Source organism: Grampus griseus (genome assembly GCF_964374135.1).
Source record: "Grampus griseus genome assembly, chromosome: 6".
NCBI classification, from domain to species: Eukaryota; Metazoa; Chordata; class Mammalia; order Artiodactyla; family Delphinidae; genus Grampus; species Grampus griseus.
In genome coordinates, this window is record NC_139000.1 from 11,642,872 (window position 1) to 11,656,766 (window position 13,895).

The following is a 13,895-nucleotide window of genomic DNA, read 5'->3' on the forward strand; positions in this document are numbered from 1 at the left end:
GCCTTGAAGAAGATGGCCTGACAAGCTCCCATGTCAGGAGCCACTGGCCCATAGCCAGGCTTTGCCAGGTCACTTAGCTGCAGACATTCTGGGCAGAAGTGTGGCCATCGGCCCAGGGTAGTGGGAGCATGGGGGCTCGCCATTCAGCCTTTCTGGAAGGAGCCTTGTAGCCTGGCACCTGTGGCTGGAGTTCAGATGTGACCAGAGGATTTAGATTTTCTTTTTAAAAAGAAGAAAAAGGAAAAAGCAGAAGAAAGCCTTGCCAGTGTCTGGTGGGCCCAGGGGAGTGGGCCGGGGCGTGCAGGGGAGAGGCAGGCTGTGGTCGGCTGCATGTGAAGCGCTTTATAAGCTCTGTATTTATTATTTCTTGCTCACCATTAAAATCAAATGTACTCGGTGCTTTTGTATTCAATACACATTTAACCCTGCCGACTTAGATTTCTCAGGTTTTAAATCCAGTGGGGAATTGGCTGGTTTCCCAACTTTCCCCTCAAGTCCCCCTTGAACAGAGCTCCAAATCCCTGTTTAGCATTTTCTCCCCCAGCGCTGCTGGGATCCTAGCACTGGTGGGGCCGGTCGTAGTTGTGTGTGCATGTGGTTTCTTCCCTCATCCCCAGCCCCCGCCCTTCCTAAGCACCCCGGAAAGACGGATGTGATCGCTGAAATATGACAGGCCAGTTGTCTGTATCGTCTTGTGATTCGGGCTTAATTAAACCATTTTGTCTGTGTGTGTCTGTGCCTGGTTACGGCTCTAGCTGTACGTCTGCGGCCGTGTGTGTGTGTGTGTGTGTGTGTGTGTGTGTGTGTGTGTGTGAGTGAAAGAGAGAGAGAGATTTGTGCATGTGCCTTCTCCTCCTGTGTGTGCCTCTGTGAGTGTGTATTTGTGAAACTGGGCATGTTGGTATCTCGAGGCCTGTGCGTGTCTCTGGGTGGTTGTCTGTCCATGAGTGTAATTTTGTGTCTGCTATTTTGTGTGTGCTTTGTCCACACCAGTCAGATGTGTGTGTGACTCTGGGTGTGTCTGCAGCCACGCGGGCGACTGTCTCTGGGTCCGCCGTGCCTTTCTCCCTCCCCTGCTTTGCCGCCTCCCTCCCCCTCCCGCCCCCCCTTCCTGCTCTGTCTGGTTTATCATCCCTAATGAAGCAGTCTTCTCCATCGATCCTGCTGATTGCCAACCCATTCCTTTTGTTTGTTGGCGCTGAGCCATTCAGCGGCGCTCTGACAGCTCAGCTCGTCTAATTAGCTCTGTTGTTCTTTTTCCCCATGTTTCACCACGTTGCAAGTTCAGTTGAAGTTGCCACAAACTTAATCCCCCCATTTCAGCCACAAGTTCACATTCCTAACCTGCCTCTATTGTACAAGGAGCAGCTGTGGGCGAGGACAGGCGAATGGGCCTTAATGTCTGACCTTCCCAAAGCCCCACCCCGGGACCTCCGGGGCAGGGCATCGCTGCCCTGACTGCACCCCGCCTTTGTGGTGCAAAGTCAGGTGCAAACCAGGTGATCCTGTTTACCAGCTGCAAGAGGAGTCCGGCTCTAGGCCGGGAAACCGGTTCAGGGTTCGCACGAGTGGGGGACGGATCTATTCGTTTATTCAGCAGCCGGTGACTGGATGTCTGCTTTGTGGCAGGCACTGTTCTAATAACAGTTATCATAATAGCAACATTATTATGCACTTCTTAGGTTCCAGGCAGCAACATCCATTTCTAAAAATCTTGCTGAGGGGTCACTGTAAACCAGGCAGTGAGCACCGTGCTAGGCAGGGTAGGCCACCATAGATCCATCTTCTAATTTGGAGACACCCACACCCCGTCTTCTTTTTGTTACTGATAAGGTCACAGAGAAACAAGGCGAGCATTTATTGAGCCCCCACTGTGCGCCAGGCCCCGCGCAGGCACTTTCCCCGCATCACCTCATTGGATCTTCACAGTAATCCCAGAGCAGACAGCAAGTTTGGTGGAACGCACTTGGCTCTTACCACGTCTCTGATTTGCCAGACCAGGCTGAGATCAGACTGGCCGTTCCACAGGAAAAACTCTGGTTAGGTCAGACACGTGGAGACGTGAGGGCTTGATGAGGTTGTTAAAGACGTGTCTCTTACACAGCCAGCTTCTGTGATCTGTGTTCCGAAGCCATTGTGTTGTGTCGCCCACCAGTGCTGGGTTGGGGGCTGGTGGGAGGGTGGGTTCAGGGAAGAGGGCGGCAGGGATTGGAGTGAGTATGTGCTCCTCTTCCCTGTCTTGCCTGCTAAGCTCAGCGTCCGTGGCGTTTCCCGCCGTGGTCCCTCATCTGCAGAGAGAAAGCGGCCCCCGCACTGGGCTGCTCATTCTTTCTTATTGGCAGCAAAATTCACAGACAGGCTTTCTTCGCTTTCTCCAGTCCTTCTCTGGTGGTGTTCAGATGATGGTGCCGGAGTTAAAGCCAGCTAATGTTGACTGGACCAAATGAGTGTCCTTCTAAGGACGCCTAGAAATTCTTAGCCTAACTCTCATCACGGGCTCTGGTGGGAGAGGGGGGTGTCTTTTTATATGATCCCTCATCTTGGCTTTCGGAGGCCTCAGGTCAGAAAAAAACTACCTTGCCGCTGCAGCCTGGTTGTGGACAGGGAAGCCGTGTACTTCACTGTCAATACGCCCACCTCCAGCCCTTGAGCTAGGTCCGCGTGGTGAGTGCAGTGCCCACACAGGCTGTGTGGCTTCCAGGCCGAGCCCTGTCAGGGGGACTACACAGGGACGCCCAGGGACTTTTATTGGCGCTCTAACGCTGTTAATATTTGCTTCTCCCCATTCCCACTTAGAGAGGAAAATAGGCCTCCTGTAATTCAGTTGTAAAAAGAACAAAATAGGCATATGAACCCCAAAAACAAAGTCTAAGTGAAACCTTTTTGTTCTACCAAACTGGTTTCCGGGTTCCAGGAGAAGGCAAGAGGGACTCGTCATTAATGAGAGCCTCTTTGTTCCGGGTCCTGCACAGACAGTGTCTCACTGAACCCTCGCGGCAGCCCTGAGAGGAGGCAGGTGGTACCACCCCCGACCTGCAGATGAGGACACCCAGCCCTTCAGAAGAGCCTTTCCCCTTTGAGTAGGCCACAGAATTCCAGTTCACGGGTCGGCTGCAGGTTCAACGGCCGTGTCTCCACGATAAGCAGAGCCTTTGAACCTATGCTGTGAAAATTCCTCGGCGTTTGTTTTAGGGCCACTTATCTGCATCTTGAGAATGTTCCTACGTGGCTTTTCCAACTGAGCCCTTCTTGGGGATTTCCCCCTGTGCCCATTCTAGGTGCGCCCTCCCCGGCCACACGTCATTAAGAGACCGAAGAGCAACATCGCGGTGGAAGGCCGGAGGACGTCCGTCTCGAGCCCCGAACAGTGAGTACCCTGTTCTCCCCTCCCCTGTGTCTGCAGGAGCCCAGCGGGGCCAGCGCTTTGTGGAGACCATGTGGCAGCCCCGGCCTTTGAAAGGCTTCCCTGGAGCCCCGAGCGGGTGTTTCACAAAGAGGTCAGTCGGGGAACACGGCTTGATCTTCAGTGTCAGTTCTGCTGGCAGTTGTCACAGCCAGCAGGAGGCCCCAGAGGCCAGGGAGCCGGGCACCCGGGCTAGGTTTTGAGTGGTGACGCCCAAGGGGTACTCAAACAAGCTCAGAAAAAGATTCTAGGCCTTTTCTTATGCTGAAGATAGCTGGTCAGAAAAAGAGAGTTAGGAACCTGGTGGAGGAGGCAACCTATTTAACGAAGGCCTCCACCTTCCTAGGCCTGGGCTGCTCCGGGTCTCCAGAGCTCAGATTTACACACAGGACTGTCCTCATCCACGGCCCCTCCCCCACCAGTACCTTTGCTCACCTGTGCCTTAGCGTTTATTTTATTATGACTTTGCTTTCCTACCACCCCTTGGGCCCAGAGCTCCACGGGACAGGTGCTGGGTTTTATGCCCAGTACCAAGCATAGGGCCCAGCTTAGAATCACTTGCTGGGTAGACATTGGGTAGATGAGGGGAATGACGAGGCAGCTGGGCAGGCAGTGGTCAGAGGCTGAGCCGTCTGAATGTGGGAGGCTTAAAGCTGCTTGCGGCCCCGACTTCAGAGCCAGCTGGAGAAGGTAGCACTGCTTCCGTCAGAGGAGTGTGCCTCCACCCCCGAGGCACACGGCCGGTGGCTTCTGCCCAGACAGCTCAGCAGCTACACACCGGCTTCCAGTGATGCCTTGAAACAGTGCATGAAGCCATCTTGGTCTGAGGTTGTTGGGGGAACCAAAAAAAATTTGCCCCTGGGACCCTGAGGTCCCTTGGGTGAAGAGGGGAATGCTCCTCGTGTCTGCCTTATTTTCAGAAAGGAAGGAAGGGAAGGAAGTTAAGGGAGATGGGAGATGGCACGTCCTAGCCAGAAAAGGAGCCAAAAGGAAGAAATAATTCCCAAATGTCAGGCTGTGGCCTAGCTCGGGTTGCAGTCCACTTCAGCTCTTCCAGGATTCTCTGGTTTATAGGATGGTATCACTTGAGACTATCATGTTGTTACAGAACCAGCCTACCTAGACAGCCCTCAAACCTGTGTGTGTCTGTGTGTCTTGGGAGATGCTTGGTGATGCAGAATTTGGAAGTCGGACTCCAGAAGTTGGGTGTAGGTTTAACTTCTGCTGTGCACAATAGGACGGTGGGAATCTTGAGGACTATTTCCCTGCCATGGATTATGATTGCCCCCTTGTGGAGAAAATGCTGCATGTCTTCAGAGTGCCTCAGACCCCAAAGATTTCTCCTTAGGGGAATGAATTTAGTCACTTTTCTTTAGAGCCATCTCTTTAAAACTGGACTAAATATTTTAAACACTGTACTGGGATACAGGGTCATGGTCCTGTAGATATTGAAATGCAAATCCAGAATATCCTTTCTTTGCACCAAAAACACCCTGGACCAACACCACTTCCCATTCTACAGAAAAGCGTTACCCATTTTGTGGCCGGTTCCCGATTAGAGCTCGGACTCCCTCACCACGTTTATTACACTGTTGCTTTTCCAGCCCAGTGATAGGGAATTGCTTCATCAGTATATGCAGAGAGCCAGTGTCTGGTAACCCCATCATTCTGGAGATTACCAGAACTATATCAGTACCACTTTTTGTGGGTTTTTTTGTTTTGGGTTTTTTTTTTTGCAGTACACCTTGTTTTAGATTTCTTTTTGGGAAACATTTGGGGTTGAAATGAACCAGAGGGAGCAGCGGTGGCTAGTTTACTGGGTTGGCAAATTGGCAGTGATAGAAAACAAATGACAGGTTCTCTGTGATCGTACGTAACAGTGACCCGGGTCCACCAGGAGATAGGGAGGTATGTTTTAGAACATCATTCCGAGAGTTTCTGTTCACATTTTTTTAATGTGATGGGGGTGGGGCATGGGGGGCCGGCAGAGCTGTTCTCCCATAATGCCAGTGACATTTCTGGTGCAACCCGGGTGTTTTCCTGCGTCTCTTCCCATGCTGCCTTCTCCCCCCCCCACCCCCCGTTGTGCTCCTCCACTTCCAAATGCCATGTCACAACAGCACTTGGATGTGTTTTTCTCAACTGTCATCAGCTCCAGCTGGCAAGACCAACTTCTTGAAACACAGGAAGCATCCAGCGGAAAATATTTTAATAAAACAGACTCCTCATAAAATATTGTTTTGGGGAGGAAGAAACCAGCCCCACCAATCTGTCAGCATTGTGTCGGGAGACACAAGAAGACAAGCTGGCGGGCAGGAGCCACATCCTAATGGGCCTTTGTTGCTGGTGGTTCAGTGTTGGGCACACGGACTCGGTGCCTGGCCCTTTAATCTGGCCTGGATTTTCTTGAATCACAGATCTTTGTCTCCACTGGGAATATCAAAGTGCATCGGAAACTTAGAGGATTTGGGAGGCAGAAAGAGACACAGGATCTTTGAAGTTAAGGGAAGGATTCAGTCCTCCCGACTTCTTGCCCCAACTCTCACTTCCAAAGAAGCACATTAAGTAATTAACTTTGTGGACAGCAAAACGGAGCTGATTAAGAATTAGACAGTCTCCACGGCCTCCTGCAGCAGCTCAGCATCTGGAGTTCGTCGAGGCCCAGTAGCGTCGCCAGCAGCTCTAAGACCACTCCATCCATTGAGGTCCGTTTTTTGCTTTCTAGCTCACGTCCATTCTTGCATCCATTCATTCAGCAAATATCTTCAAAAACCTACTCGGTGTGAGCTTCTTAGGACTTTTAAAGGAGGCCCCAAAGGGAATCCCAGTGCCGACTTATTTTGACTTGTATTTTCCCAGAAAGAAATATTTCCCATGTCAAATTTTCTTCCCCAGTGGAAGGTAGGTGTCCTAGCCCCTCAAAAGCATGCGATAGCAATTGGAAGAACAATTTACAAAGACTTCTGGGGAAAACATTCCCTCTGTTTTTCTGTTAACGTTAGCTAATTAATATTCAGTGACTACTTCTCCTCAAGAAGTATTAGCTACTTACATTATTATTCAGAACAGGGCTGATGGTATGCCCCGAGGATCCCCTGGGGTAAGAGTTGGGGTTAGGAGGAATCAGGCAGCTCGGGCTGTGGGTCAGAAGCCAGGTGGCAGTGAGTACAGTGGAGCACCTCATGTGTTCTAGGTCCTCTTAGGCGTCCCTTCCACAGAACAGGAACGCTGGCTCAGAAAATGTATTGACCAGTGTTCCAGGGTCATCCAGTTAGAAAGCGGCATGGCCATGCCTCCAAACGCTGCTCAGTTTCATTCTCTCCATTGCACTCTGCTGTCCACGGGGGTCCATTGTTCTCCTGGCTTTGCCCAGGGAGACAGCTTTGTGTCCTGAGAACCACCTTCCTCTCTGGGGTTGGGAACCAGAGCTGTTCAGTCCTCTTCCTGCCAAGGAGGCAGTGTTCCCTGGTGCCTGAGTGTTCCTATCTGGGGAAGGAAAGAGAAGTAACATTTACTGAACATCGCTTAAGATCATGAAGGGTAGGTGGTAGCTTTACCATTTAACAGATGGGGAAACTGAGGCTCAGAGAGAGACTTTCCATAACTTGCCCAAGGTCTCAGGACTGGAAAGTGGGGAGGGCCTGGCCCTTTCTTCTTCAGCATCCAGGCATTTTGTTAAGAACCTAATTATGACTATGAGCTACTCTGAGTGGTGAGGACGATGGCGGCTGCAGCGGGCACGGTGAGGTCACAGCTCCCCACCTGTTAAAGGTGGGCTTTGGTTATTTCAGCGGTAGCGTGCATGGCTGCCAGGCCCTAGCTTATCTTCCCTTTGGCTTACTAGATATAGGGCAATTTCCCTGTATTTCATCGAATGTGAGACTTTGAAAGAGCCGACAGCAAGCCCTAAAAGGCAGTGCTGTGCTAAGTACTGCCCGCCCCTCAGGACCACACACAGCGAGCAGACAGAGGCCAAAGGCGGGGGTGGGGGGCTGGGGGGTGACCTACTGGTCCCCAGGTGCCTCTCTCTTTCACTCTTTCACTGCCATGAGAGTTGGGAGGGAGATAGTCACAAGCAGCCTCCACCTTCTTTAATCTTCGCAATAACCCAGAAGGGTAGGGCTGTCTTCCAAGTCCTAATGGTGACGGGGCTTGTACTCAGTGTGGATCTGAAACGTGCCCAGTCCCAGCCCGCTGCAGAGCCCGAGCTCTTGCAATGCACACCTTGTCCTCTAAAGGTGGCGCACAGAACACCCTCCAGTCACCCGCATCCTGACTGGCTGCAGGCTGGTTATTTGGAGTCCGTTGTACTAAGTGAGAAAGGTCCAGATTCAGCCACCAGGGGCCGGTAAGCCACTGCCCTGTCACCTCCCTGGCCAGAGGCATGCAAAAACATGCTCTTTTCCAGTAATTTTGTTTGTTTTTAAAAATAACCCAATAGCCTTATAGGCAGGCTGGAAGTTAGGGAGAAGAGACAAGTTCATTCATCCCACTAGTTCAGCTCAACAGTGTACTAGCATTTCCGCAGACTCCTGTCCAGTCTTTTTTCTAGATATATTTTGCAGAGCTGCCAGCTTCCTTGCAATATCCCACAGCACAGACTTGCCTCATGTCCTTGTAAGCCCCATTGGTGGTGACCACAGAAGATCTCACTGTGTGTATGTGTGTGGTCTGCCTGACCGCGCTCCTCTTATGGGATTTGTAGGTTGTTCCAGGTTTTCACAAATGTGAAAAATGCCTAAGTGAATGTCCTTGTTCTCCAAGTTTTTTCTAGTTTTATGTTATTGTAAGAACAACTACCATTAACTGAGCACTTTACGTATGTTGTTTTGTTAAATCCTCACAAGAACTCTGGGGGCGGGGGTAGGTGTCATTAGCTCTATTTTATAGAAGTAGCTGCCACTCTGAGAGGTGGTCACCGCCCTTGGTCACACAACTAGTTAGTGGCAGAGCTGAGCTTCAAACGCCTCTAACGCCAAAGGCCAACCCTTAACGTCTTATAGGCAGATTTCTGCCCCCTGTTACTAAATAACTTTCTGAAAGAATTGTACCACTTCACACTCCCATCAGAACTGTGGACTCCCTGGGAATCTGCATCTGGGAGACCCAGAGGAACGTGCGGCTGGCATTAGAAATCCTTCCGGCCAAGGAGAACGTCTGCAGGTTGCGCTGCCTGGGCAGGCTGTGTGTGCACCAAACGGCCAGCCCACACTCCTCAGGAATTGGAGAATCTGCTCTGCATCTGAATTGCACTGCGTGACCCCAGCACCCAAAGCCCCAGAAGATTAAAATAAGATCAGAAGAAGCTGCCAGAAGCATTTAGTGAGAGCTCTGCCCAGAGACCAGGTCTCAGAACACTTTGCAATTGTACAACTTCATGCTGGTTGCACACATGCGCTGGCAGGAGATGACATGCTGCTCCACCCCCAGTTCCCCCAGCCCCAGCCTCCTCGAGACCTGCGCTCAGCACAGCCCCCTGGCTGAGGGTCACAGCCGGACCCCTCTCCCTCCTGCACAGACCCAGAGCTGCCCGAGGGTGGGGGCCTGGTGCGCAGGCCTGGCTGGGCGTCCGCAGATCTGGGCAGCACCCTGGCCCACCAGCTGCCAGTCTGAGACCGTGGGCAAGTCTCTTTGCCTTCCTTTTTTTTTTTTTTTTTAACGCAATGCCTGTTAACATCTCGAAGAACACAATTTGGGAAACTGCCCACGGGAGCCACACTAGCATCCCCAGCAGCAGTGGGTGCTGCGGCCTCACCAGTCTGATACTCCCCCCAACACCTCCGCCACGAGCTGCACGCTCCCTCCTCGCAGGGTCACCATGCCTGGGACTTCTGGCATGGCCGTGACCTGCCACGTTGTGCGTCACCCGCACGCACTCACTCACGCTTGCCCACCCCGGTAGCCTATGAGCAGGGCAGGGTTGTGTGACCTTCAGCTTTGACTCTTCAACTCCCCGACCAGAGCCTGGCCCAGCTCTGCTCAGGGATATTTACTGAATGAGTGAACAAAGGAATCACTGAGAGCAGCTTACAGCCCAGCGTCCTGGAGATGGGGGAGGGTATCAGTTAACAACGCAAGTATGTAAAGCACCTACTATGAGCCAAGTGTGATCGGGATGTGAATCTGAAGCTACCAGCACGTGCCCAGCCTGGCCCTATGAGAGCCAGAAACTGATCAGCCCCGGGAGCAAATCTCCAAGATGCCAGCTGGGCCCTGAGCCCCAGGGGGTAGGGGCAGCTCTCTGGGCACTACCCCCTGGCAAGCCGCCAGGACACCAAGCAGAAGGGCACAGACCCAGTTAACAAGGTGAGAGGCGCCTGACCTGACTCGGGCCCCCTCCCCTCTCCAGCGGTGGGGTTCGGGCCCCGGAGACAAAGCCAAGCCAGAGGCCAGGCGTGGAGCCTGAGCTCAGACTGGAAAAGCAGGAGCTGCCGCAGAGCCTCCGGGGATGTGCAGCAGCCCAGGAAAACACGGGACCTCCTCGTCTCCACCACTTCTGCCTGCCACTTGGAAGGAGGGACTCTCCCAGGAGCTGTCACAGTATGGCGAGTTAGTTCCAGCTGGAAAGCCAAGCCTTCAGGAAGCCCTCAGAAGAGGTGCCCCATCCTCAGGGTGTCACTGAGCTCATTCTCCTCCGAAAGGCTTCGCCACCCCAACAAGCACCCTCCCCATTACAGATTTCACGTCACCATTTCCCAAGTGCCTGTTTCAGGCCCGGTACTTCGATATATGTCATCTTGGTGAACCTCCCCTGCTCCCCAAAAGTCTTCATAGTGAAGGCACTGTTAGCCCATTCAGCCACGGGGGAACCAAGGCTCTGACAGGTGCCGTGACCTCCCCTGGGTCCAGCACAGATACCGGGGTCTGCTGGGTCCCGCATCCGTGTCCACTGCTTTCTCACCAGCCGCCCCCACCGACTGCTGCCACGGTCCCTAGAAAAGACTTTGGCTCTCAGCAGGCAGAGGCTGTTCTCGGGGTGAGGGGCAGTTGTTCCTCACAATCTACACAATTGCTCTTCCAGGTAGGGAAAGTGCCTCCAAGGTGTCCCCTTCCCCGTCTTCCCTCCAGCAAAGGGCATGAAGGGTGGGAAAGTGAAGCCAGACCTCTGCGCCTACGTGAGTGTCCACCCAGCGCCTGGGAAAGGCTTCTCAGCCTGCTGGGCGTGGGTGTGGACAGGGGAAGTCGACACTAGTGATCTCTGTGGAAGGAAGGAAGATAGACAGACAGACAGAGATGGGTTGATAAATAAATGGATAGATGAACGAAGGTTGCAAAGGCAAAGGGCACCACCAATCCAAGAGACGGAGATCAGGGCAGCTGAGCCCCCCATCACCCCCTGACCTCGCACGTGGCCTTCAGCCCTCACGCTGGGGGGAGGCCCTCCTCCAGCTGGTCCCTACCAACCCTGCCTGCCTCTCCTCTTGAAACCCCACCCCAGCCTCAAGCCCCTGTGCCCCCTCCTCCACAGAGACACCTCCAGGCCATTGTGCGGCCTCTACTGGACTCAGATTAAAAGCCCCATGTCACCTCCCAAATGGAGGCTTGTCCAGCAGCCGCTGAGCCAGGCACGCCCACCACTGCACTGTGGCAGAGCAAGTCCCTAGCAGGGTGGGCAGGGCCTGGCCTCACACTCGCCCATCCCTCTGGACCAGTCCATGTGACAGGAAGGCGCCTTCTCATTGGTGATCACGGCTCATTACAGCAGTGAGTCTCTCGTTACTGTTCTTAAGTAGATATTCACACACTGCTGAGCACAGAGATCCCATGTCCAACAGGTTCCCACATCTGTCATCAGGCCTTCCTCCCTGGGCACATCCCAGCCTGGCCCCAGGCCACACAGGGAATAGCTCCAGCGCAAGTTCCGGAGCGTGCCCCGTGGGTCCTGCACCAGGCTTGTTTCCCCCAGAGACCCCTCTGACTTGCTTCAGAGGCCTTTTCTCTGTTTTTAGCCCACGCACGTGCTAAGGTGTGCTCTAGAGTGTCAGCCCTGTGTAGCGGTGCTGGAGGTGAGGCATGGCGGCGTGTCTAGGCGGGGGGTGCTCGCAGATCATTCTGATGTGCTGTGACATGCCCAGCTGGGGACCGGTGACTTTGACTGGGAAGGTCTTTGAAAGCAGGGACCACCCTATTTGTCCTTGAACACCTAGGGGAGACTCTGCTCAGGGTGAAGCGGCCCAGAGTTTATTTGTTGGCAGGTGACTGTGGCATCTGGGTAGTAACTGAACAGGCACCGGACACTGTGCAAAGCCCTTTACGAATATTTTCGTTCAACTTTTGTGGTAAGACTAACTGGAGGGCTATAGAACCCCCACTTTGCAGCTAAGAAACTGAGGTTCAGGGAGGTACAATGACTTTGCTGAGGTCATCTGGCTGGCACGTGGGGATTGGTGGAAGGCTGGACAGACGGGCCTCGTCCCGGGGCCTGTCCCTGCCTGTCAGCCCCACAGGAGCCCTGTAACCAAGGGAGGCCAGAGCGGCCGAGACATTTAAAAGTAAAGATCCTTTGTGCAGGAGTGAAATGATCCTTTAAAAATGATCACCAGCTCCCCTCGTTACCTCTGGAGACCAAGTCCCTGCTGACTTTTTCCCCTTCTTTATCTCAAGTACATTTAAATGTCAATTAAATTTGAAATATCTACATTTGTCAGCATTTCATTTTGGGCCAGCGTGACGTGCTGCTGATTTGTCCACGCGATGTGACACATGAAAAAAACTCTCAAGATGCAGATCTTCCTCATTAAAAAATAAGCCTGTGCGATCCCGGCACGGCAGAGAGCCACAGAGCACGTCCCCGCTTCCTGACGCCGTGTCTCTGACATGGTATTTAAAAAGGAACAGCCGCGCCTGTCACCACTGTCACACGCGCACGCTAGCCGGCGACACGTTAAACCAAACATTAGAAAGGGTTCGGGGAGTCATCTGCATGGGAACTCCGTGCCGAGATGAGGTGGGCAGAGGCGGGAGCAGCCGTGGGAGGTGATGGGATCTGAACGTGATGGACAGCGGGCCTTTCTTTCTCGCCGAGACTCCGGCAGTCCTTGCTGGGTAGCCAAGTTCGCCACGACCTGCCTTTTCACAGACAGCTCTTTGTGTATAATAAAATCCAGGCAAGTGGTGGGTGGCAGACTGCAGGGTAGTAGCTGAATTGGGTTAATGAGGGAAGAGGTACGCGCTTTTTTTTTTCATATTCTGCCTTAAGTAATAAAAAATTTAAACCTGGACATATTCGACGGTTCGTCCTTTGTCTCTGACAAATATCTGACTGTATGTTTCATGGGAGAACATGAGCAGCTGAATTTAAATAAGTTTATTTTGAAATCTCACCTTTTATCAAAAGCGGAAGGGGAAACACCCTATTTCACCGTTTCGGGTCCACAGAACTGAAGAGGCAGGATCGCAGAGTGGTTCAGAGTTAGGCATATCTGGATTCCATGCTCTACCCTTAACTTCTGTGTGACACTGGGCAAGTGACTCCCCCTCTCTGAGCCTTGGCTGCTTTATCTGAAAAATGAGGATGTGATGAGTAATTAATCAGAAACTGTACGGACAGCATTTAGCCCAACACTAGGAAATACTGCTGGTGTCATCATCCTTATCCGTGTGGTCCAAAGCCTGGACCTGAAGAAACTCTGATCAAACCACATGGCAGAGTTCTCATCTGGGTGTTCCATCACTCTTGAGAGACAGATGGTGTGTCCAGGAGACACCCTGGACCTCTTCTTGAAGTCAAGACTGCCCGACCAGCCTGGCCTGGCCAGAAGAGCTGTCTGGAGAGGAAAATGGTGAGCTGTAAAGTGAGGCTCCCTGTCTCCCCCCACCTCACCCCCAAGCGCCCTCCGTGATCTCGCGTGTGGGAGGCACTGGATTTTGAAAGTGATGGGAGGTGCAGCAGCCTGAGCTGATGAAGCCAAGGTCCAGTCCAGCACAAAGGCTCTTTGCTCTTGTGTGAATCCAGACATTCCTGGCATTCAGCTAACGTGCCAAGCTGTGCTCTCTGCTTACTTGTCAAAGCCAGAGGAGGGGGCTGTGCTTGGATGGGTGTTGGAAAGGCATTCAAGATGGATTTGAGGGCCACCCTAAGCCTCATTCAGTTTGACCCAAGCAGAGGTGTGGGTCCCCCTCATACACATCTACGACCAGCCCAGAGGACAGGAAAGAGAGGGCCCTGGACTGGAATCCCTGCTCATCACTTCCTGGCTGGGTGGCTTGGTCACATCTCTCCTCTTCACACCTCTCCTCTTCACCATGAAGTGCTCAGGTAGGACTGGGTCTGCTCACTACAAGCACACGGGAGGTGCCTCTCGGTTGGGTGCGTGGATGAACAGACGGACAGGTGGATGGACGGACTAATGACAGCCTCATCCTCTGTAAAATCTGTACAGCGACGCCTTTCTGCTTCCTGCTGGGGGGAGTGGTAGAAATAACCTGTGTGAAGCCCGTGGCACAGTGCCTACTTGTGGATATTATTTTAAGCATTTTTCTGAGACTCCCA

General features: G+C 52.8%; 1 protein-coding gene across 1 annotated transcript in view; it reads left to right on the forward strand.

Annotated features, from left to right (window-relative positions):
• Positions 1 to 13,895, forward strand: part of DENND1A (DENN domain containing 1A) — a 293,403-nt gene that overhangs the window by 268,750 nt on the left and 10,758 nt on the right. Inside the window, exon 17 of the mRNA XM_082656160.1 lies at positions 3,279 to 3,367. Within this exon, the coding sequence (XP_082512286.1) occupies positions 3,279 to 3,367 (89 nt within the window). The remainder of the gene's footprint in view (positions 1 to 3,278; positions 3,368 to 13,895) is intronic.